General features: G+C 37.0%; 4 protein-coding genes across 6 annotated transcripts in view; all 4 read right to left on the bottom strand.

The window, feature by feature from the left end:
- LOC145525653 (olfactory receptor 51I2-like) overlaps positions 1-23957 on the bottom strand; it is a 550369-nt gene that overhangs the window by 497543 nt on the left and 28869 nt on the right. The gene's annotated exons all lie outside the window — the stretch shown is intronic.
- LOC145525682 (olfactory receptor 52K1-like) lies at positions 193-1937 on the bottom strand. Its single transcript, XM_081539207.1, has one exon. The coding sequence runs from the start codon at positions 1605-1607 to the stop codon at positions 663-665; it is 945 nt and encodes a 314-aa protein (XP_081395333.1). The 5' UTR covers positions 1608-1937; the 3' UTR covers positions 193-662.
- LOC145525678 (olfactory receptor 52P1-like) lies at positions 10653-15500 on the bottom strand. The gene is made up of 2 exons (XM_081539204.1): positions 15338-15500; positions 10653-12571 (listed from the first exon to the last, which is right to left on the bottom strand). The coding sequence occupies exon 2, from the start codon at positions 12487-12489 to the stop codon at positions 11545-11547; it is 945 nt and encodes a 314-aa protein (XP_081395330.1). The 5' UTR covers positions 12490-12571; positions 15338-15500; the 3' UTR covers positions 10653-11544.
- LOC145525655 (olfactory receptor 52M1-like) lies at positions 19125-23291 on the bottom strand. Its single transcript, XM_081539185.1, has one exon. The coding sequence runs from the start codon at positions 21736-21738 to the stop codon at positions 20710-20712; it is 1029 nt and encodes a 342-aa protein (XP_081395311.1). The 5' UTR covers positions 21739-23291; the 3' UTR covers positions 19125-20709.

The following is a 23957-nucleotide window of genomic DNA, read 5'->3' as shown; positions in this document are numbered from 1 at the left end:
GTATGGAAATGGAGGTTACTAAGAAAACTAAAGTTGTCTTTTTTTTTTTTTTTTCATTTGTAAAGTCTTACCTATCAAGTCCAATCTACTGTCTATTGGTTCTATGTTCTGACACTGAGTAACTCTCTACGGATCACACTTCTCTATTAAAATGCTTCAGACAAAAAAAAAGGAGCTCAGTATTTATTGATATGGTCATGGATACTTATACATGTTTATTTCAATTAGGATTATTTTCAGTGATATATAATTCTGTGTTGGTGAAATATCTGAAACATAAATATGGAAGAAAAATCGTTATATCAACAAAAACTTTGGATAATTGTTTTTATACACAGGTCTTAAGATACATGCCTAAATTCATTTTACTTCATTTGAAAAAAAAATTTCCAATTTATGTTATGTGATGGAAGCAGATAAACAATAAAATTAATTACAAAATGTTCTATTTTATTACACATAAACATTTAGGGAGGATTGCTTGTCATGAAGGTTTCATAACAACTACATTATAATGGAAAGGACATGCCCCTGCTACATTCTCACACTGACCAAGTTCTTCTCTTGCCTTGGTTTATACCTTTCCCCACTAATCCCAATTCTGACAGGAAATTATCTCTACCTACAACCTAACATGATTTCCAGCTCCATAGATACGAACATCAATCTCCTTGACAATGGAAGATTTGTAGCACCCACTCCCGCATTTGCTTGGTCCGAGCCCCATAAATCAAAGGGTTGATCATGGGAGGCACCAAGAAGTAGAGATTGTCAATGATAATCTGTAGGTGGGGAGCCATACGGTAGCCTAAAATCTGGGCCAAGACAGAAAAGATAACAGGGGAATAAAAGAGAGCAATGACACAAAGATGAGAGCCACATGTGCTGAAAGCTTTGCCCCGTGCCTCCCAAGAGGGTATCCGAAAGACAGCACGAAGGATCAGCCCATATGACAGAATGATAAAAAACAGATCAAATCCCACCGATGCTACAATAACCATAAGGCCATAGACAATGTGATCAGAGACATCTCCACAGGCTATTTGCACCACCGCCATGTAGGCACAGTATGAGTATGCAACGATGTGAGTTTGGAAGCTTTCCAGTCTTTTCACCAGGATGGGTGCTGGGGTCAGCACTGCCACTGCCCTTGCCAGGACAGCCAGTGCCATCTTCACAAGCAGGTTGTTACTAAGGACAGTTGTATATCTTAGAGGGTGCCAGATAGCCACAAATCTGTCAAAAGCCATAGCCAGAAGGACCCCAGACTCCATGACATAAAATGATGGGATGAAAAACATCTGTGTGAGGCAGGCATTAAAGCTGATTTCCTTGGCATTCATCCAGAAGATACCCAGCATGCGGGGCACAGTGACACTGACAAGAGACAGGTCAACAACTGACAGCATGGCCAAGAGGAGAAACATGGGCTCGTGAAGACTCTTCTCCACCCTGATGATACATAAAATGGTGGCATTGCCAATGACAGCAACAACAAATACCAAGAAAAAAGGCAAAGAGAACCAGCCATGGGAAGATTCTAGGCCAGGAATTCCAGCCAGGACAAATATCAAGGGCTGAGGGATGGAGGTGTTGCAAGAGGACATCCCTCTCCAGACCTCCTCAAGGTCTGAGTCCTAGAGAGAAAGAAAGGAGGGACATTTTTAAATCACTGCATCATTTGAAGCTAAAATGCTGGATACTATAGTAGTTTATGGTGATAACCAAAATTTACCAATTAGTGAACAAATAAATGTTGCAGCTAATGGAGTTAAGGAGGGAGATAATTCTCGGTTACTTTCTCTGCAGGAGGGAGAATCAGTCTCAGGGAAAAAAGTTCAATAGAAACATACCAACTCTGTTGTGTAAATTATCCTGTTGACCTGATCCTGTTTAATATTCAATGTATATAAACCTGTAGGAGAGTTTTGGTTTTTTTCCCCCCAGAGAACAGGACCTGAAAGGAGACCCAATATATTCCTTACAGGCCTGAGGTAGGGATGTGGATGAGCTGGAAAGCATGGTTTTCACTCAAGATAAGAAGTTGAATTTCATCATCTGAAGGTCCTCAATTCTTGAGCTTGGCCTTGGTGCTTTAGAATTCGTCTCTGGAATGTTTTTGATTTTGACCAATAACCTAGGAAATTTGCTGATCTTATATCTGAAAAATATTATGGTTTTCTGGAGGAATAACTGATATTTTGAAGGATAAAGGTAGAGTAAAAAAAATACTTCAATAGATAATAATTTAGTATTAAAATTATATATATATATGTATTTATGTGTTTTTGTATAGCGACCATAATTTAGAAGTTAATGGTAACATATTTCTATATAAATAAGATTATATTTGTTAAATATGTTAACGTACATAACTATTTTAAATAGAAATACATATTTACAAATTATTTGATGACAGCTATAGGTTAAAGATCATACAATACTAAATTTCACTATTAAAGTCTGGACTCCACATTTTATTAGAAATATTCCAATTATATAATATTTATAAAAGGCAATCACAGAAAAAGAGAAGCTTAAACAAACGCTTAAAATACAGAGATGGAAAAACATAACACAAAGTTGCTTTAAAAAATAAAAGTACATGGCATGGGGGAGTGGGAGGGAGGCTCAAGAGGAAGGGATATATGTATATATACAGTCCATGAAATTCTCCAGGCCAGCATACTGGAGTGGGTAGCCTATCCCTTCTCTAGCAGATCTTCCTGACCCAGGAATTGAACCGAGGTCTCCTGCACTGCAGGCCAATTCTTTACCAACTGAGCTATCAGGGAAGCCCATGTATACATATAGCTGATACATACTGAGGTACAGTAGAAACCAACACAACATTGTAGAACAACTATACCACAATAAAAAAGTACAGTAATATTAATACTGTGTCCTTTTTTGTTTTGACAAATTTGGATTATTTGTCTTTTTGCCAATCAATTTACTCTAAACACTTAGGATCCCAAAACAGAGTGGCAAAAAGTACACAACTTTTACACATCATAAATTGAGTTATGAAGATCTAAGTATTTCATGTATGAACCACCTTTGGTAATAGGCAAGCCACAGCCAAAATGACAGGCAGGTCTCCTAGAAGGTAACTTGGTATAGTAAAAACAATAGGGTCTTTAGATAAATGCAGCTGTGATACAATTTCAACCCTGCCACTAATTTTATGTGACTTGACCATAAAGTGTTCAAGGCTTTGAGCCTCTTTCCTCGTCTCAAAAATGAGATGAGGTTTACCTTTGCAAAACTTGCAAAACTCATTAAATCCCAACATTGTATAAAATATGAAATGTTTCTGGCCTAATTCTGTTAATGTTTCTGTGCTCTACAAATGCAAATTTTCTTCTTTTTCAATAAAGTACAAAGATTAAGTGAGATACGCCAAAATAAAGTCCTTTTTGTTTTGTGTTTTTCTTGAAAAGAACAGTAATGAGGATAATAACTAGTCTTGAATTGATACCATAAGAAGGAATATGTGATGGCCCTGATAAAATATGTAATTTTATCCTTAATCTTTTTTTTCCCTTAGAAGTGTATTATTTATTTTACCATAGCTATTATCACTAGGTTCTAACGAAGTACAAATAATTTGGCAGCCTGTAACATCCCATTTCCAAGCCATCTTTCTAAAAAAGCATTTTAGACAAAGTTGGAAGGGCCATAAACTTACATTCAACCTATGTACTTTTCTTCCCTAGTGTGTTTCCATAAATAACCTCTTAATCAGTACTTTGTGGATCCTTACCAGAAAGTCATTTGTTCCTGATCTCAGCAGTCCATCCCTTATACAATAGGAGACCTCATCTGAAGGCTTGAGTACACTAGAAAGCCAGAACCCAGAAACCTGGCAGTGATAATGGAAAAGATGGTGTACTTTAAGCACTATGTAAACTTATCAGCATCCAAGAGAAGGTAATTTGAAAGTTTACATTTTGCTCATGGCCACTGAGGTCAGCATTAAACATTTCATAGAACCGCTCCAAAGTAGCCTCCTCTAACAACTTGTCATAAATCTGTCAGGTTCAATGTGTTCAAAATAAGAACCCTGCATCCTACATCTCTACTCAGTGTTATTGAAAAACATCTTTTGAAAGTGCATTGATGGTTTTAAAAATACACAAAGAGAAAAAAATTGAAACATATATTTTCTAAGAAAAGCAATATTAAAGAGTTTGTCTTTTTAAAAATTGAAGTATAGTTGATTTATATTGTTAAGTTAGTTTTAGGTGTACAGCAAAGTGATTCAGTTATATATACATATATATCCATTTTTACATATTCCTGTTCCTTATAGATTATTATAAAATGCTGAGTATAGTCGCCCACGATTTTTTGATTCATTAAAAGTATATATTTAGTGTCACCAGATATAGATACCTGGCCAAATAAAGGAGGCTAAAATATTTTTAAAGGTGCATTTTAGTTCAGTAGGGGAAAGAGACCTGTGAAATTAGAAGCTCACTATCAGTGGGAGTTTTCAGGTAGAATTTAAATGATCATCTATCAGGAATAGTATAAATAAAAATTATCCATGTGGTGGTGGCATTAGGATATTATTCAAGCTTTAAGTACTGCCAGCAACAGCTATATAAATCTTGAGTAAAGGAAGCATAAATTTAGATATAAAAATTAGGAAGATACTACTTATTATTTTCTAATGAATGCCATTGGGCAATCTAAAGATTATAGATCTCAACCATAACTGTACAAGGGTTAGTGACTATGGCATTTAGATGAAAAGATTTGAGAATCTCTTTATCCCATATGACTTTGTGCATCTCAAGATTTTGTACTCTTTTCCCTCTCCTTTTTTCTCTCTTTTCCTAGCATAGTACCTGTAGATGGCTGTGAATTTGGTCATAGGGGGATTGGGACCAGCAAAGCCACTGTCCTCTTGAGGTGTGCGGAAGATCTGTTGATGTCCAAAATAAGACAAAGTGTCTGAGCTAGAGGCAGATTTATGCTGGTTTGTCCTGGCCCTCCTGAATCCTTGGTGGCCTCTCTGTTAATCAAGGGACATTATTGAGCTTTGTTATTCTGGAGAACATCCTAGAGCCAATGAGTGAGGAGGGTACAGGTGGATAAGAATTGTTCAGAAGTACTGCAAAACTAATTGCTGGTGTGTTGTGGCATGTGGTATGGTATGGTTAGGAAGCCCAGGGAGGAGTAAGGATTGAAGAATTATTTAGAATGAAAATTAAAGAACACTTGGGACAACAACAAGCAGGGCTAACTGCAACTATAGTTATATATCAACTATCATGGCTTGCTTCAAAACCAACAGTTTAAATCATTTTAATTTCCAATGGCACTGGGACCTCCACAGACAAAACTGAAAATGAAATTAGAAGTTTTGATTTCCTAGATACAAAAAGGATCCATAAAAGGCTGGCAAAAAAGTATACAGTAAATAAAATATTAATTGACTAAATTAAGACCATTGTTTGGTAAATGAGATACGTAAAAAGAAAAATAACATAGAGAAGTGAGATTCAAGCAGAAGAAAGAGATGAACTCTATAAAAAAAATGCACAATACTAGGTTTAGGGGAGACTGAGTTTCAGAAAGACTCTTGGCAGAAGTCAAAAGCTCAAGTTGAGAGTAAATATAAAAAGGGAAGAAATTGCTAACAACTATTTTGTTGCAGAAAGTAGTCAAATGTAAATATCCTGGAGACAGTGACTGGGGCTCTGTTTGTTCACTATTTCCCCACTCCCTGACCAACTGTTTAAGTCTTCAAGTAATTTTTAAATCAGTAAATGTACCACACACACACAGACACAAAGACACATAAATACACGAAGGTTCTTCATCAATCATCCACTCTAAACTTTAGGCTTAGGGTAAGCAAAAGTCATAAAATGTGTGAGCTTATCAAAGTCTTCATTAAGCCAAGTCCTAAAGTATATTCAGCATACTCAAATCAATTTAATTTTTTTCATCATGATGATCATCAACATGGATCAAGTTATTATCATATTGTCCTTGAAAACTTTATAACCTCCTAAAAGTTTTTCTCTAGTCATTCCTCTACTCTGTCTCAACCCATTTTCTTCATTGCAACCACAATAATTTTAAAACACAAACCTGATTATGTCACTCCCCTGCATAAAACTTCCATTGTCTTCCTTTTGTTTTTAGGATAAAATTGTGAATTCTCAGCATGCCTACCCCACCCTCTCATGATACTATCTTAGCTGTCCTCAGCACTCTTCATTCCACTCTGTACTCCAGCCCATGAATGGACTTCCTTCAGTTCTTCAAATGTAAGATGACTCTGCCTATCTAAATATTTATCTTAAAATCTACCTTAAGTCCACACATATTCACATATACTATTCTCTCTCCCTTTAACACCATCCCCACATTTCCTCTTGCTTCCCTAAGCTAGTTATCTCCCATTCAACACTCACATAAATGTCTTTTTAAAGGAAACTTTCCTTGATTTCCCTATACCAGATCAAAACTGATGTTAGTTGCCTTTATAAAAATCCATGTTTCTACTTGATAGCACTTGATATCCACTGTAGTTATGCATTTGAACATCACTTACTTAAGTCATGTCACCTCAACCAGAATATAAACTCCCTGACACATGGATTTATTTTTTGTTCACCTCTCATTAGAATCTATTCCAACCTGGCACATTTTAGCCACTCCATAAATACTCTTTGTTGTATGACTATATGAATAAGCTGTATATCTTCTCCCCATTCACTAGAATTTAATGCAGGGATCTTGGCTATATAGTTGTGTGGTTGTTATTATGTTAGAGACAAACGCTCCGGGAAACAAACTCACTCAGAAAGACAGTGTGGATAGTGGAGTGCAGTTTATTACACCGGTGGGTCCAAGGCAGAGTTTCCTCTTTAGCCAGGGACCCCGACCAACTTTTGTGAAAACCTTATATACCTTAAGTGTACTGTGCAAGCCCACATACCCAAATTCCTTAATCCTAGGCTGGAAAGTGTTAAAGGGAGATACAATCAGGTTACAGCCATGATTCATAATCAGAAGGCTCAGCTGGTTATACATTGTAGCCTACACCAATGGGTGCCATAAAGATTACAAAGGTGATTGACTATATAGGGGATTATCATATTCTTTTTGGTGACGGGAAATCCTAGTATGGAATCTGGTGTTGATCAGTTTGGGAGGCCAGTTTGGCCATAGGTATGTTATCCCCATGGCTATCAGGCACGTAGTCCAAAGTTCACTGAAAGTTCAAGATGGAATTTCCTTCTTTTTCAAGACGGAGTCAGTTTGGCCTGTTCCTTTCCTCTTTCAATTATTGTTGACCATTTGCAATTTAAGAGCCATTGGTAGATAACCTATAAAAGTTAACAGCTTAGTTCATATTTCCTAATCTAACATATAAACAGCCTTGTTTAATATATAAAATATATTACCTTGTCAGGAAATATATTTTAATTAGATTCCATGATCCTTCATACTACAAAATTTAATAAAAAAATACAGCTTGAAGGTCCAGACTTTGCAATTTACCTTCTGGAAACATCCAACATAATCCCAAGCAGTCTTAAAGATTAAATTTCCCTAGAGATTCTCTTAAGCCTGGGAGAGATCTATCCCTTTTGTCACTGAATTTTTCTCCATTATCTTACAAAAATATCATTAAAACCTATCTTTATGTTTTTAATTCAGTACTTTAATTATAATTATCACAAAACTAGGAGCTCTGAAAAATGATAAGTGAATTCAACATCTTATGGCTTCATTGATTCAGAAGCTTTCATTGAACACACATGTTCATAGGACACTGACAGGTGTTAGAGATAAAAAGTATATAAAGGATAGTCTTTAACCATGGGATTAACTACTTTCATTTTTTTTAAACTATATACTTCACCACTTTATCAACAGGTGATGTTGAGAAAATTACTTAATCTAAGTCTAAATTCCTCATTTGTGAAATCAGACTAACATTCTGATGATTATGGTGATAATTAGATAATTTAAATTACATATATGTGTGTGCAAACGTGTGTATATGTGTGTGTGTATATATATATATATATATATATATATATTCAGTTCAGTTCAGTTCAGTTCAGTTCAGTCGCTCAGTCGTATCCGACTCTTTGCGACCCCATGAATCGCAGCACGCCAGGCCTCCCTGTCCATCACCAATTCTCGGAGTTTACCCAAATCCATGTCCATCGAGTTGGTGATGCCATCCAACCATCTCATCCTCTGTCATCCCTTCTCCTCCTGCCCCCAATCCTTCCCAGCATTAGGGTCTTTTCCAATGAGTCAACTCTTCGCATGAGGTAGCCAAAGTATTGGAGTTTCAGCTTCAACATCAGTCCTTCCAATGAACACCCAGGACTGATCTCCTATAGGATGGACTGGTTGGATCTTCTTGCAATCCAAGGGACTCTCAAGAGTCTTCTCCAACACCACAGTTCAAAAGCATCAATTCTGCGGCGCTCAGCTTTCTTCACCGTCCAACTCTCACATCCATACATGACCACTGGAAAAACCATAGCCTTGACTAGACGGACCTTTGTTGGCAAAGTAATGTCTCTGCTTTTAAATATGCTCTCTAGGTTGGTCATAACCTTCCTTCCAAGGAGTAAGCATCTTTTAATTTCATGGCTGCAATCACCATCAGCAGTGATTTTGGAGCCCCCCAAAATAAAGTCTGACACCGTTTCCACTGTTTCCCCATCTATTTCCCATGAAGTGATGGGACCAGATGCCATGATCTTAGTTTTCTGAACGTTAAGCTTTAAGCCAACTTTTTCACTCTCCTCTTTCACTTTCATCAAGAGGCTCTTTAGTTCTTCTTCACTTTCTGCCATAAGGGTGGTGGCAGTTGTTTTGGTTGGTAAATTGTGTCGGACTCTTTTACAACCCCATGGACTGTAGCCCACCAGGCTCCTCTGTCCATGGGATTTCTGAGGCAAGAATACTGGAGTATTTCCTTCTCCAGGGGATCTTCCTGACCCAGGAATTGAACCTACATCTCCTGTATTTTTACCACTGAGCCACTAGGGAAACATATATATGTGTATATGTGTGTGTGTATGTATATACACATATATTTAAATGAGACATATATGTCTCACAAAGTCAGGCATTAAATATACAAAAATAATGCATATCTGTATAATCCACAATGTTAACTAATATATGTTTATTAAAAGCTTACTGTGTGGTATTATTTAATGAATCTTACATGCTTTCACTCATTCAATCCTTAAAACTTTATGGAGAAGGAAATGTCATGATCCCTGTTTTATTATGAAAACAAAGCCCAAAAGGTTTTAGCAAAGTGCCTGGGTACATGCAAATATCAAGTGGTAAAGCTGAAACATGAACCCAGGCACTCACATTCTAGAGTCAATGCATTTAACCTCTAACTATACTATGAGTTGAAGTGGCAAAAGTACAATATATCATTTCATTTTTTACAATAATGATAGGGAGAATTTCTGTTTAGTTTGATTCAAGGAAATAATCTTTCTGAGGAGTTTAAACAGAAGCTGTATCTTGAAGGATAACTGAATCCTCTCCAGGTAAGAAAGAGGATGGGACAGAGAGAAATATTCTAAGCAAACACACAAAGATATGAAGAGAGCTACTGTTTGAATGAAAGTGAGAATTTTAATGAATAGTACAAACAGTATAAGCGATATATAAGAAGAATAAGAGAAACAGTAGAAAAGGTAATTCATAAAGCTCTGCTTTGCCATCCTGGAGCTTCCATGGGTCCGACACAATTACTCGTTTTTTTGTTTGTTTTAAATTGTTAGGAGGATAACTATGGTCTCAATGTAGAGAATGTACTGAACATAGTAATCAAAAGTTAGTTCCTTGAAGATGTCAGTGGAAACTGTTGAAATGTCATAATGGAAATGATAAAAGCTTGAACAATGGCATTTAATAGAGCCAAAGAAGAATGGAGAGGAATGGAGAACTCAGATGTTAACCTCTATGAAGCTCTGAGACTAAAGAGATGGAAAATAGTGAGAGAAAAAAAAAAGTACAAATAATACTTTAGAAGTAGTACATCACACAGAGAAACCAGGTCAGGGAAGTTCAACATGTAACTCTAAGTACCTCTGTTACCAAACCAAATTCAAGTCTGCTTACACACAAGCAGTAAAGCCAGTCTACAGACACCGGGTTGTGGTGGAGAAAGCATTCATTGTAGGGCACCAAACAAGGAGTCTGGGACAGTTTAATGTTCAAAATTCCCCAGTGGGTTTTTGCAGAGCATTTTTAAAGGCAAGATAAGGGAAAAGAGCTGCAGGGATTTTGGTCAACTCATGTGCAATTCTCTCATTACTTGATGGTGAGGTAACAGGGCATTACCACAAGGGTTAACATTATCAGTCTTCAGGCTCCAGTAACTCTGGAGGCTAATACCTGTGGTTATCAAGTAGTTAATTTCTTCCATTTGGTGAGGGTTTTAACATCAGTAAAGCAACTCAGGATATGTGCATTACATACTGTGATCTAGGTACTTCTGAGAGGAGCTAAAGTAGAGGATATGCGGGAAAAGTCTACCCCAGAAGGCCCCACAGGGTACTGCTCAGTTACACCTCTAGAGTAATTTCCATTTTGTGTAAGCCAAGAAGTGAAGGAATGAAAAGTAACAAATATTTGATTTTTTCCAGTAAAATGTTTATATTCTTTTTAATAATTTCATTTTGAATGTCACCTGTAGCATAATCACTACACATTTAAATTGAGTTATTTGTAATAATAGACTTCCTCCCTGAACAAGGACTTGCTACATATAAAGACCAGCATACTTGAATCTAGTTCAGTGGGGTGCCTATGCCCTAGGCAAACTCCCAAGTATGTAACATCTAGCATAAAGCGATTTTTGTTTTCAGGTTTAGAGATCCAAGGTTGGTTCAGGTAACAAAATAATTGCAGACACATGTTATTCTTGGTGGAGAGAGAATATTCTATGAGCAATACATGCTTACAGATCTGTGGACTTGATTATTTATAGCAATGTTGAACTTTTCCACATTTCTATTTGACAACTTGTCCAGTAGGTCAATTTGTAGGACTAAAACACAACTACTTGTTGTATTCAGAGGACATCAACCCTGATATATTGCTTCTTCTATGGATATTTACAGTCATCATTAATTTCTCAATCTCCTATACTTTATGTGGAATTCTTTGAGGTTCTCATGGATATCCTTCCTTTTAAAATCACTCCCTATTTGAAAATAAACTACTACCTCAGTTAACACCACAAATGATCACCAGCAGTGTAAACAGAAGAGAGTCCCTTTAAGTTCATCAGGTTCTAAGTAAGCTCCCTAAAATTCAAAGGCACAAAGAATATATTAAGTGTACTAGTTTAATTAGAATTGAGAAATTTCTATCATGTATGGTCATTCTTCCCCATTAAAATCTGATAAGATGTCTGATACCAGTGGAAAAAGACATCATGTCAGTTATGCAAAAGGGATAAGTCATTTATATTCTTCCCTCCTTATTCTCATACCATCTGTGCAAACAATTTCAGTATAATCAAGCAACCTTTACCATTAGAGAACTAAGAACATGGTCTCGAATTTTCTTTGTCCTTATACCATAAACAATGGGGTTAAGAAAAGGTGGTACCAGAAGGTATATATTGGCAATGAAGATATGAATTTGGGGGGACACATTGTGGCCAAAACGGTGAGTGAGGAAGGTAAAGACAGCTGTGGAGTAGAAAATGAGAATGACACAGACATGGGAACCACAAGTGCCTAGAGCTTTAAGACTTGCTTCCCGTGATGGAAGACGAAAGACTGCACGAAGGATGAGTTTGTAAGACACAGCAACGAATAACCCATCACAGGAACCAATGACAGAGGCCACACTGAGGCTGTAACACTTGGTAGGCCCTGTGTCCACACACGCCAGCTTCACCACAGCCATGAACTCACAGTAAGTGTGGGCAATGATTCCAGTCCTGCAGTAGGGCAGCTGTCTGAGCAGGATAGGATGTGGGGAAAAGAAGGCCACTCCCCGCAGTACCACAGAAGCTCCCATTTTGGCGATGCGAGTGTGGGTGAGAATGGTGGTATGGCGCAGTGGATGACAAATGGCCACATAATGGTCAATGGCCATGGACAAAAAGAAGTCTGATTCCATAGCAGTAAAACCATGAATGAAGAACATTTGGGTCAGGCAGGTATCAAAGGCAATGTCATGGGCTCCAAGCCAGAAGAGACAGAGCATGCGAGGCAGTGTAGACGTAGAGAGGACCAGGTCAGTGACTGACATCATGCACAGAAAGAGGAACATAGGCTCATGGAGGCTTCGCTCTGTCCTCACAACGGCCAGAATGGTCATATTCCCCACGACAGCCACCACATACATGGAGCAGAAGGGAATTCCAATCCAGACATGCAGGTGCTCCAGTCCTGGGATGCCCATCAGCAAGAAAGTGTCTGGAGATGTTTGGGATTTATTGGCTGGTCCCATTGCTCTGCTGTTTTCTGTCTCTTGCTGATAGAATCCTCCTTTTTACGACAAAAGCTTTGTGCCAAGATCATCACAACCAAATCTGGCAACAAACGAAAAACAAGTCTGAAAGATTCCAAAGCATCACATTAGAAAACATCCCAGGTTACACTTCAGGGTGAAAAAATTTAGTAACACTAATTACTAAAATAAAAACCTTGCAACCAGACATAAAGTTCCTAAATCAAGTCATGAATCTCACACATTTAAGAACAAAACAAACTCTAAATCTGTTAACAATCTATGTATAGTAAAATTCAATACTACTTTTTAAATTCACAATTTGCTTTCAACTTAAGTCAAATTATCTTTGACAAACAATATCAGGCATTATAAATGGAAAGGATCTCAGAAATCATCTAACCCAACTTTCTTCTTAATATCATTCTGAGATATAATATTCTAGGAAATGTCTGAAGTACTCTCTGAGAATACATGCGCTCAGGTATGATTACTCATTTCCTAGTCCATTACACATGTTCCTAGTACTGTCACAGAACCTAGCCTCAGGAGGTGTGAAACAGTACTGCCTTTTCCATGGAGCTCTACAGATTTATGTCTTGTGCATAAAAGTCTTCACAAAATTTGAGCTTTAACAGTCATACCTTCATTAAGTTCTCTCCTTTTCGGTGAAATAGTCCCAGTTGACATACCTGCTTATTTTAAGCTTAATTTTCAAAAATCCTAACTTTCTACCTTAATTCTTCTGTACATCCCCCAATATGCCTTGTTCCTTACTTTGATCACTTATATCTGAACATACTAATCACTACAAAGATCCATGCACTTGGTACAACTTTTGATTCATACATTATCAGGGTGATTTCAGTTACTATCATTATTTAAATGAAGTAAGGAAAGAAAGTAAAACTTAGTGATGCTAACATGAAAAATATATATATTTTTCTGGAATCTTTGTATATGTTCATTTGTAGCTGGAAAAGCAATGTAAGCTAAATATCATTTTTCAAATTTTATCAATTAAAACATAGTGCCCCAGAGTGTTATAGATAATGCAATGGCCTTGCAGAAAGAATGGCTGAGACATCAGAATTCTAACGTAACTCTGCATGACTGTAAAGTTCACATTATTTCCATTACACCAAAATCAGTATTTGCTGTCACAGATGTTAAGTAATAGTAAAATATAACCAATAAAGAGTTTTCATAATTTTAAAGTCATATTTATTAAAACACTTTTGAGCGAGTGTTTAAACATTTGCTTTTTTCATTTAAACCTGATAATCTATAGAGTATTATTTTAGATATTACTTTAAATAATCATTGTGTTTCTTTTATTATTATTAAGCATCTATCAATATTCACACCCTGTATTAAATGATTATTGTCTATCAATTTTAAAGGTATTTATTCTACATCTACAATGAAGCAATTGAAATCTAACTTTGAAATAAGAATAGACCAATAACAAGATTCTTTTTATCATCCTAGAATTGTGTTTAACCATTCTAATATACTCTACATAATATCCATAAATTAGAAATGGATCTGTTGAGATTAATGTAATTACAAATATTGAGTCCTATTTACTCCATTGTAATTTATAGTCTGATCAAGTGTCATCAAAACTGGAATATGACTTACATTATCCAGCATTTTGGGAGGAACTTAGATCTTGTTAAACTGAATATATTGTATTAGAAATATTCCCGGTGTCATCTGAAAAATTTTCCAGCTGGACCTGAGCTCTGTAAATGATCATTTACATAATACTTTAAATGACCATGATATTTGACTCAGAAGAAATAAAGTTCAATAAATCTTGAAATGTATCACTTATCATAAGTAATAGTATAACTTGTTTTCATCTTTTTTTTTCCCTTCTGTCTGATTATTTTCATTCCTATCACAGGTTCTTCCTATGCCCTTTTATTAAATACATTTATTTCATAAAAACTTTTAGTTGTGTTTTATATACTGATTATGGGCTTCCTTGGTGGCTCAGATGGTAAAAAATCCGCCTGCAATGCGGGAGACCTAGGTTTGATCCCTGGGTTGGGAAGATCCCTTGGAGGAGGCAATGGCAATCCACTCCAGTATTCGCCTGGAGAATCCCCATGGACATAGGAGCCTGGTGGGCTACAGTCGATGGGGTCACAAAGAATCAGACATGACTGAGCGACTAAGCACACAGCACAGCACATACACTGATTATATCTTTTTCTCGGTTTCCTCAACTGTAAAGTGGAGCAAATAAAATGCTGTTAATGAATGTTAACAAATTAGCACATTATCTTACACAGAGCATTTTAAGATATTATTTCTATACCTCCCATGGGGGTAACAACTAACTTCTAACTATTCCCCAAATACAACATGCTTCTTTGTGCCTTTTTCACATATTTCTCTGATTGTAATGTCCCCCCCCCCTTTTTATTAACTTCCTTTTGCAAACCACTGTTCTTGCAGTATCTAGGTCAAAAGTTATATTCTTCCTCCCACAAACATTTGCCATGACGGATCAACATCTAATGCTGACTGGGAGGAACATGGCTCTTCCTTGCTCAGAGTTGAATCTGACCTCAAAGCTTATCCTGGTCAAGGAGTTAAATGCTAACTTTACTCTCATTTGGAGTATCCAAGACCATAAGCTCCATATACTTTAGATCAACAGAGTTCACTACACCTTCTTAGTGTTTTACATGTCTACAAGATTTACTCTTAACTTTATTTACTAAGGGTATTTTTGAAGAGGTGGACTTTACCTTCTTGAGGATCTCATAATTTAAACGCAGATGTTTGAATGTAGCCTTCTCTCTTTTTCTGCCCTGTATCTCTATCAACTCACCCAAATTAGAAGTTCAGAGCAATCCAGGCAGCCATCTTGCATGAAGAGCAGGTGCTAAGAAGTGTTGTCATTGAATATGAGCTGGATTATACCCAGCATCAAATCCCACTGGATTTAACAGTGTAGGTGGCAGGGGAATCAGTGGTCCTCCAGGATATGGGGCCTTTTCCAAAAGTACAAGACTTAAATTACTCTAATTAATATTAACTATCCCTTAAGATAACAAATAAGGATATTATTATTTCCCAAAGGTTTGCTGAGTGCTTTGATATGAAATATATTTGTGGGAAAATATTAGGAAACCTCAGAACCATAAGAAAGTATTATGTTCACATACTGAGAGGTCATCACTTTCTGGGCCTATGTTTAATGCTAAAAATTCATTCTTTCATTGATCTTTAAAACAACCTTTGTAAATAGGAAATTACCACTAAAAAGTCAAGGAATCAGTGAGACCATAAGATTAAATGATTTAAGTAAAATTTTTACAGCAAATGAAGGGTGATTTTAGGAACTGAATCCAGATTTCCTAGCTCCACATTTTATTCACTTAATCACTATATGGCCAAGATTTAAAACTGAAGTATGCCTGAATTAAAGTCTATAACTTCCATGGATTATAACTGACAACATCCCAAAGGACCAACAAGAACCTTTATAGTCTTGTTGGTTCTTGGCATCACTTTTTGAAACACAGCTCATCTTTAAATTTCCCTGAGTCTCAGCCAGTCCAGACTTTCTTTCACTGTCTCCTTTAAGAGTCTGATTCATGTTTTTGCTTCTACCTCTGATACTTTCCTATGCCTTTTCATTTCCTATTCATTTTAAGGTTATGATGGAATGCCACTGCTTCATTAAGGACTACTATTCTTTTATACTAAATTACGTTTTTGTTTTTTTTTGGGGGGAGGGGCCTAATTACTTTACAATATTGTAGTAGTTTTTGCCATACATTGACATGAATCAGCCATGGGTTTGCATGTGTTAAATTACGTTTATATGTTACATTTCTACTGCAATTTGTATTCTTCCACTTTCTCATTTATCATATTGGTAAATATTTTTAAATGACTGTGATGCCAGTCCAGGTGTTCAGTATACAATCACACAGGTTGTAATCTAAATAACCATAGGGACACCAATCTCATAGCCTCTGATATGAATGGTCCCTAGGTCAGAGAGGCCCATGTACAGAGGCAATCTTTGGTTTATTTTTATAACAGAGATCTCAAGCTTGAACTCTTCTAAAAAGATGGCTAGAGAAAAATACCTTCTACAACCAAGTGATTAGTCTTACTTTGAATTCATATTCACTATATCATCTGGGCCCCTAATACTACATTTAATTTTGAAGTCTTAATTTCTCAGTCTCCTCAAAATTATTTCGTATATTCTTTTAATTCAAACCTCTGTCATGTTCCCCTAACCCCACTCTTAGATGATAAACTAGATTCCACTTTCACTGAGAAAAAAGAAGAAAAGATCCCATCAACATGTTTACCAACATGTCTGTCTATCTGCCTCTGAGCTCATGTATTACTACTGACTTGCTGCTACTATGAATGGACTGTCAACTTCTCCACTTGTGCAATATGTCCTTCCCTGTCTTGCAACTCAACTATTTTGCTTTTGCTTTTTGTTATGCTTTCTCATGGGTAATCATCATTGTCTTTCTGTGGCCTCATAGTGGATGCATGGTATCTATGTAAGGTAAGTTTTAAAATTGATCTCTGTCACTGACCTGGAAAAGAGTGATAATTAAGGGAAGGATTACAGTGCTGGACTTCAGGTCATGCACAGAGAGCATGCCCAGGAAGAGATATGTGGGTTAATACCAAGAAAGGTCTGTCTTCATGATGAACACAAGCACACATTTCTCAACCTGAACCAAAAGGCAGAAAAACAAGACTAGGCAGATGGAAAGGAAGACAATGGAAACCTCCTGTCTTGAGTTTCTAGGGAGTACAAAGGTGGTTGGATGAAAATGGATTCTATTAAGAGCTAACATCAAAGGAGTTATTTATCCTCCTCTACACTGAGCTTGAGAGAGATGTTTGCATGCTCAGTTGTGTCTGACTCTTTGCAACCCCACGGACTGTAGCCCACCAGGCTCCTCTGTCCATGGGATTTCCTAGGCAAGAATACTGGAATGGCTTGCTATTTCCTTCTCTAGGGGATCTTTCCTGACCCAGGGATTAGAACCTGCATCTCTTGAGTCTCCTGCATTGGCAGGCAGATTTTTTACCACTGTGCCACCTGGGAAGCCCACTCTGAGCTTAAGACTGTTAAAAATGTCAATGTATAAAACTAGAAATTAATTTTAGTCATGGGATAAAAAGTGGAGCATCCTAACGAATGTACTGAATCTTGACCTCTTATATATAGACGATCCGCAACTTAATAGCTTGACTTACAATTTTTGTTTGACTTTACAATAGTAGAAAGCGATTCACATTCAGTAGAAACAGTACTGTGAATATTGAATTTTGATTTTTTCCGAAGCTAGCCATACGTGGTAAGATACCCTCCTGCTGCTGAGCAGTGGCAGTGAGCTGCAGCTCCGTCAACCACGTGATCATGAGAGCAAACATGTTTACAAGCACTGTACATCCACACAACCATCCTGTTTTTCACTTTCAGTACAGTATTGAATAAATTACATAAGATATTCAACATTTTATTATAAAATAGCCTTTGTGTTAAATGTATTTGCCCACCTGTAAGCTAATGTACGTGTTCTGAGCACATTTCAGGTAAGTAAGGCTAAGCTATGAAATTCAGTAGGTTAGGTGTATTATATGCATTTTTTACCTATGCTATTTTTAACTTCCGATAGCTATATCAGGATGTAATCCCACTAGAAACTAAGGAAGATATGTACAGGATTCAGAGCAATATGGTGACTAGCCATGTCTTATCAATCTCAGTTTTAAAGGTAAGAGTAGTGAACTGAACTCTGGAGAGAAGAAAGGGCAAAATCTCCGAGTGTGTGTGGGTTGGGAGGGTATGACTGTCACTTAGAATACCATCTATATTAAAATAAGTTCTCCAGATGTGTGATATGTCTGATGAATAGGTTAATATATCATTATGACTAAAATAGAGCATTTCAGTGCACTAAAAAAGCACTGTTTTTACATATTTATAAATTCTTTGAAGCTCTAAAAGATGGAATAAAGGAATAAATCCACGTTTTTTTCTTTAACAGAGGCAAAATAGTTGGTTATATATCTTGGTATAATAGTAGTTGAGAAATAAATGGAAAAATTTCAAGATTAAAGTATATGTATATCTCTTGTTTGTATTCCTAAGTTTTATGCCCCTAAGGGGAGATATAGATATACAGATATAGCCATATACACATAACCTTTTCTCTGTGGGAAATACACTGAACCTATAAGAACTATTGGATTATGTGTTTTCCTCATTGTTCTTTGTTTCAAACTAAGAGGTCTATCCACATTTCTCATGAGACATAACAGGATCTCTGTTTTATGTGAGGAAAGAATGCTGAGAAATTCTAATGGTTCATACTATTTCAGACCTGTAGAATAAGAACTGCCAAGCCCAGAAAGAAAACTGTGGAGATTGGACTCAACAATAAGATAAAGTCTAGCATCTTAAATCCTGAAATACTGATGATCTATGATGTTGTAGCACCACTACCACGATTCTTTCTCATATGCAGCAAGGCTTTTTCACATTTCTCAAGTTTTTGTTCAAACCCCGCCACCAGCTGAATGTCCTTTTCCCTCCCCTCTACACAGTCATCATTTTCTGTTCACACTTTTCTCTTTTTCTATGATCTCTTCTGTTAATTCTACCCACAATGAAATTCACATATGGTGAAATCCCATATCTGTGATTGCTAATTTTGATTAAAAAACATATTGATTATTATCAATGTTTCCTGAATAGGAAGGAATCTTAATCACGGTGTTATCTGGAGCAACTGACATAAATTTTAAGCATCACAAATTTTAAAATTGAGATTCTAAGACTGAAAGTATCTTCTAAATTTCTTTAGAATGTGATTATGTGATCTATGAAATTCTGATCAACTTTAGGGGAAGTGGATATAGAAATTTTGGTGAGTCTAAGGAATCTGCTGACATTTTATGAAGTCCAGCCAAAGAATCAAAATATCTCTCCTACTAAAAGCTGCTCTGCAAGGCATACAGTTGATATATTTCTTAGACAACCTCCAGAGCAGTGTCCAGAAACTACCATCCCTATAGAACTTCTCATCTGCTAAAATCACCTTGGGCTGTGCTATGCTAAGTCACTTCAGTTGTGCCCAATTCTTTACGACCCTATGGGCTATAGCCCGCCAGGCTCCTCTGTCCATGGGATTCCCCAGGCAAGAATACTGGAGTGGGTTACCATGCCCTCCTCCAGGGGATCTTCCCAACCCAGAGATCAAATCTTCATCTCTTACTTTTCCTGCATTGGCAGGTGGGTTCTTTACCACTAGTGCCACCTGAGAAGCCCTAAAATCACCTTATCTACCTTCTACTGGAAGCACTGAGTTATTACTAAGCAAAACAACAGTGTATGGGATTTGTACTTTTACCCATGCACCTGGTTATTTTCTCTTCTGGGTAATGTGGCAGTTTGGCAATTATAACTACTAAATATCAAATCTGTAATATATGAATTATATTCTAGCAGTCAGTAGAATTCAAGATATTGGTTATTTTTTTTAATATTCCTGGCTCAATCATAGTCGCTCTAAAAAGCCACTGAAGCTCTAACATCAATGTTGACAACTTCACAAAAATTCATGTTTATGAGTTTATTAATTTATTTTTGTTTCTGCTTGTTTCCCTTAAGGGGAGTACTCATGTTTTCCTAATTAAATTTATTTAGTTTTGGGGCATTATTAGTAATACTCATTTTTCTCAAGCCTTTAATTTCATTCAATCAAGCCAGAGATACAACACTTATTACTGGTTCTAAATATTCACAGCCATATAGATAGGACTCAAAATTCCTTCAAAATGTCTGGTCTATAAAATTCAGCATGTAGGTCTCAGATAACTTTTCCTTTTTTGGAGGGGGTGTGCAGGGAGAGGTGTCTACTTAAGTTTTCTATCCTCTATCTACTTTTCATTCCCTATTGTACCTACCTCCAAAAGATACATATTTAGAGTGAGACTAACAACTTCATCACTAATATTTACTAAATAAAAAAGTTAACAGTAATGTGTTGAGTTAGAATCCATAGATATTCTACACATCTGATAAATAACAACTTTCAGGTGGTAAATGCAAATCAGCTTATGGGAGCGAGAGCAATTAATTATTTTCCCTACATCATCTCTTGAAGTTCTATATATCTTGAGCTATGTATTTCATTGATCCAATTAAAATCAGGCAACTTTTACACTTAGCACCTTAATAACATGCTCCCGTATTTTCTTGGTCCTTACTCCATACACAATGGGGTTGAGAAAAGGGGGTACCAAAAGATACATATTTGCAATAAAAATATGGATATGTGCAGGTATATTTTTCCCAAAACGGTGAGTGAAAATGGAAAAACCAGTTGTGGAGTAAAAGACAAGAATAACACAAACATGGGATCCACATGTGCCCAAAGCCTTAAAGCCAGCTTCTCGCGATGGCAGGCGGAATACAGACCGGAGGATGAAGACATAGGATACAGCAATAAAAATCGCATCACACGAGCCAATGATAGAAGCCACACTGAGGCTGTAACGTGAGGTGGCTCCTGTGTCCACACACGCCAGCTTCAGCACAGCCATAAACTCACAGTAGGTGTGGGCAATGATTCGTGTTCTGCAGTAAGGCAGCTGTTTGAGCAGAATGGGGTGTGGAGAAAAGAAGGCAACTCCCCGAATCACCACAATAATACCCATTATAGTGATGCGAGTGTGGGTCAGTATGGTGGTGTGGCGCAGTGGGTAACAAATGGCCACATAACGGTCAATGGCCATGGTCAGGAAAAAGCCTGATTCCATGGTAGTGAAGCTGTGAATGAAGAACATTTGGGTCAGGCAGGCATCAAAGGCAATGTCATGGGCTCCAAGCCAGAAGAGACAGAGCATGCGAGGCAGTGTAGACGTAGAGAGGACCAGGTCAGTGACTGAGAGCATGCACAGAAAGAGGAACATAGGCTCATGGAGGCTTCGCTCTGCCCTCACCACAGCCAGAATGGTCATATTCCCCACGAGAGCCACCACATACATAGAGCAGAAGGGAATCCCAATCCAGACATGCAGGTGCTCCAGTCCTGGGATGCCCATCAGCGAGAAGGTGACAGAAGAGGGATGAGAAGTGTTGAGAGGAGGCATGATGGTTTTTTCTTTGATTTTTATCAGTTCTTCTGAAGATAAAGTTGCTATGCCAATATGACCACAACCAGAAGCTGAAAACATGGGAGATTTAGTTGGGGAAGACCCTTAATGATCTGTTTTTAAAACAATTCAAATTCATAACCACATGAATTTTAATTCACTAGGATCAGAGAAATAAAATGTGTAATATCATAGCAAATACTGTGTTTGCAAATACATAAAGATCATTCATGTGTCACTGCATATTATCATAGGTGTATATAGCCATTTATTTCCAACAAAAAGTTTCTCTATTTACTTAATTCAACAACTATTTTTTAAGCAGTTACTGTGTAACAAACCATGTCCTAGGCACTGGGAATAAAGTAATACACATCAGATATTCTTCTCAAGGAGATTACACTCTACAAGAAAAACATCACAATAGGATGGTGATGAAAATGTTACGTAAGCTGATATCTAAATTTTGGAGCTCACACTCGATCTAGGATATCAGACATTCCTGGAATGGGAATAGCAAGAAAAATTACCATGAACCAGAACAAACAGAAACAGACAAGAGTGTCAGTGGTGGGAACTTAAAAATCAAAGGAGAAAGCAGGAGGTGATGAAGGCAATTTTTCCACATCAATAACTTTATCTTCACTTCCCCCCTGTCCATTTTAGCAAAACATCAATTTTATAAATGACTGTCTTGAGAATATTCTAAAATTATCTGCTTCAGTTTCCTCTGTAAAAACTTTATGAAAGACATCTAATTTTCCAATGATAATATGGTTCCAAATCTGTTGTAGATAACCTGACTTGGTATATTTTCATCTGTCACTTGTAAGTTCTCCATACCACCAGTTCCATAGGATTCATTTTTCCTTTCCACTCCTTCCTGTTGATAGTTGCCTGAAAATTATATTGCTAACATATTCACACTTTTCCAAACACAGTGTCACAATGTGAAAAGTGCACAGTTAATATTTAAACTATGGATTTATGACTTGATAAACTGGGGTCTAAGAAGAGGACGCTCAGACTCCCCAAGGTGAATAATACAAGATATTATTCCTCAGAATGCAGAAGTATCTTCCAAAGCCATCTCGGGTTTTGACTCCCCTCTTCGAGCAGCTTTTATATCAGTGATAAACAGAAACTATGTTCTTTGGAGCAAGACTTAGAAAAGTCCTTCTTAATCTCTCAGTCAGTATTTCTCTCAAGTGAGAAGACTTTCCATGGCTGTAATTGATTAAGTAGAGACCCTGTAAAACTTTTTTGGGAGTTGTTGAAAATTCTTGTTTCACTAGAAGACTGAATAACCCACAGTCTAGGTGATTTAAGTAATAGAAATAAACAATCTCCACCTCCTGATTTAAGAGAAAGAAAGTTAAAATGCAGGCAATCAAGCTCCTGGAGTTACATATTAAGTCTGGATAACTAAAAATTAATAGGGCTGCATGCAGTAAAAATGTGATATCAGTTGGAGTATTTCCAAATGAGAGAATGATCTTGACACCCTTGGGCTGGCTTCTTAAATGACAATAATATATCCCATGCCTCTGGATCTCATTTGTCACATTGCCTATGTGTCAAATATTTAGTATGGTGTATTATGATGTCAGTTTTTTCCTGTTTTTTTCTACTGTGTATCCTTTAAATAAAGACATTGTTATATGTTCTTTGGGAAAAAAATATAAACAAGCACTATATATATATACATACATATGTGAATATATACAAATATGTGTATGTGTGTGCTAAGTCACTTCAGTCATGTCCAACTCTGTGCCACCCTATGGATTACACCCTGTCAGGCTACTTTATCCATGGGATTCTCCAGGCAAGAATACTGGGGTGGGTTGCCACACCCTCTTCCAGGGGATATTCCTGACCCCAGAGATAGAACTCATGTCTCTTAAGTGTCTTGCATTGACAGGCTGGTTCTTTACTAGAGCCACCTGGGAAGCCCACATATATATGCACATGTATATATATGAAATATATATATATATGTATATAAATGCCTATTAAGGTTAATGCTATTCAATATCTTCCCATACTCAATATTTCAAACAGGCTATTTCACTGTAGCGATAGGCTGTTCTGTGCTCCTTCATTTATTCCTCCAGAAACCCACATTCTAATACAAGCAGAGCTGTCCATACTTGATTGGTAAATTGACCTGCGTTAGTGCACGCTAACTCACTCAGTTGTGCCTGACTCTTTGCAACCCCATGGACTGTAGCCCACCAGGCTCCTCTGTTCATGGAATTCTCCAGGCAAGAATACTGGAGTGGGTTGCCATTTCCTCC

Source organism: Giraffa tippelskirchi, chromosome 11 (genome assembly GCF_054371585.1).
Source record: "Giraffa tippelskirchi isolate mGirTip1 chromosome 11, T2T-mGirTip1v1.2.pri, whole genome shotgun sequence".
In the NCBI taxonomy this organism is placed as follows: Eukaryota; Metazoa; Chordata; class Mammalia; order Artiodactyla; family Giraffidae; genus Giraffa; species Giraffa tippelskirchi.
This window is presented reverse-complemented; position numbering and strand designations above follow the sequence as displayed.

Excerpts from the sequence above, each read along its gene's own strand:
- LOC145525682 (XM_081539207.1), bottom strand. The coding sequence starts at position 1,607 with ATGTCCTCTTGCAACACCTCCATCCCTCAGCCCTTGATATTTGTCCTG.
- LOC145525678 (XM_081539204.1), bottom strand. The coding sequence starts at position 12,489 with ATGGGACCAGCCAATAAATCCCAAACATCTCCAGACACTTTCTTGCTG.
- LOC145525655 (XM_081539185.1), bottom strand. The coding sequence starts at position 21,738 with ATGTTTTCAGCTTCTGGTTGTGGTCATATTGGCATAGCAACTTTATCT.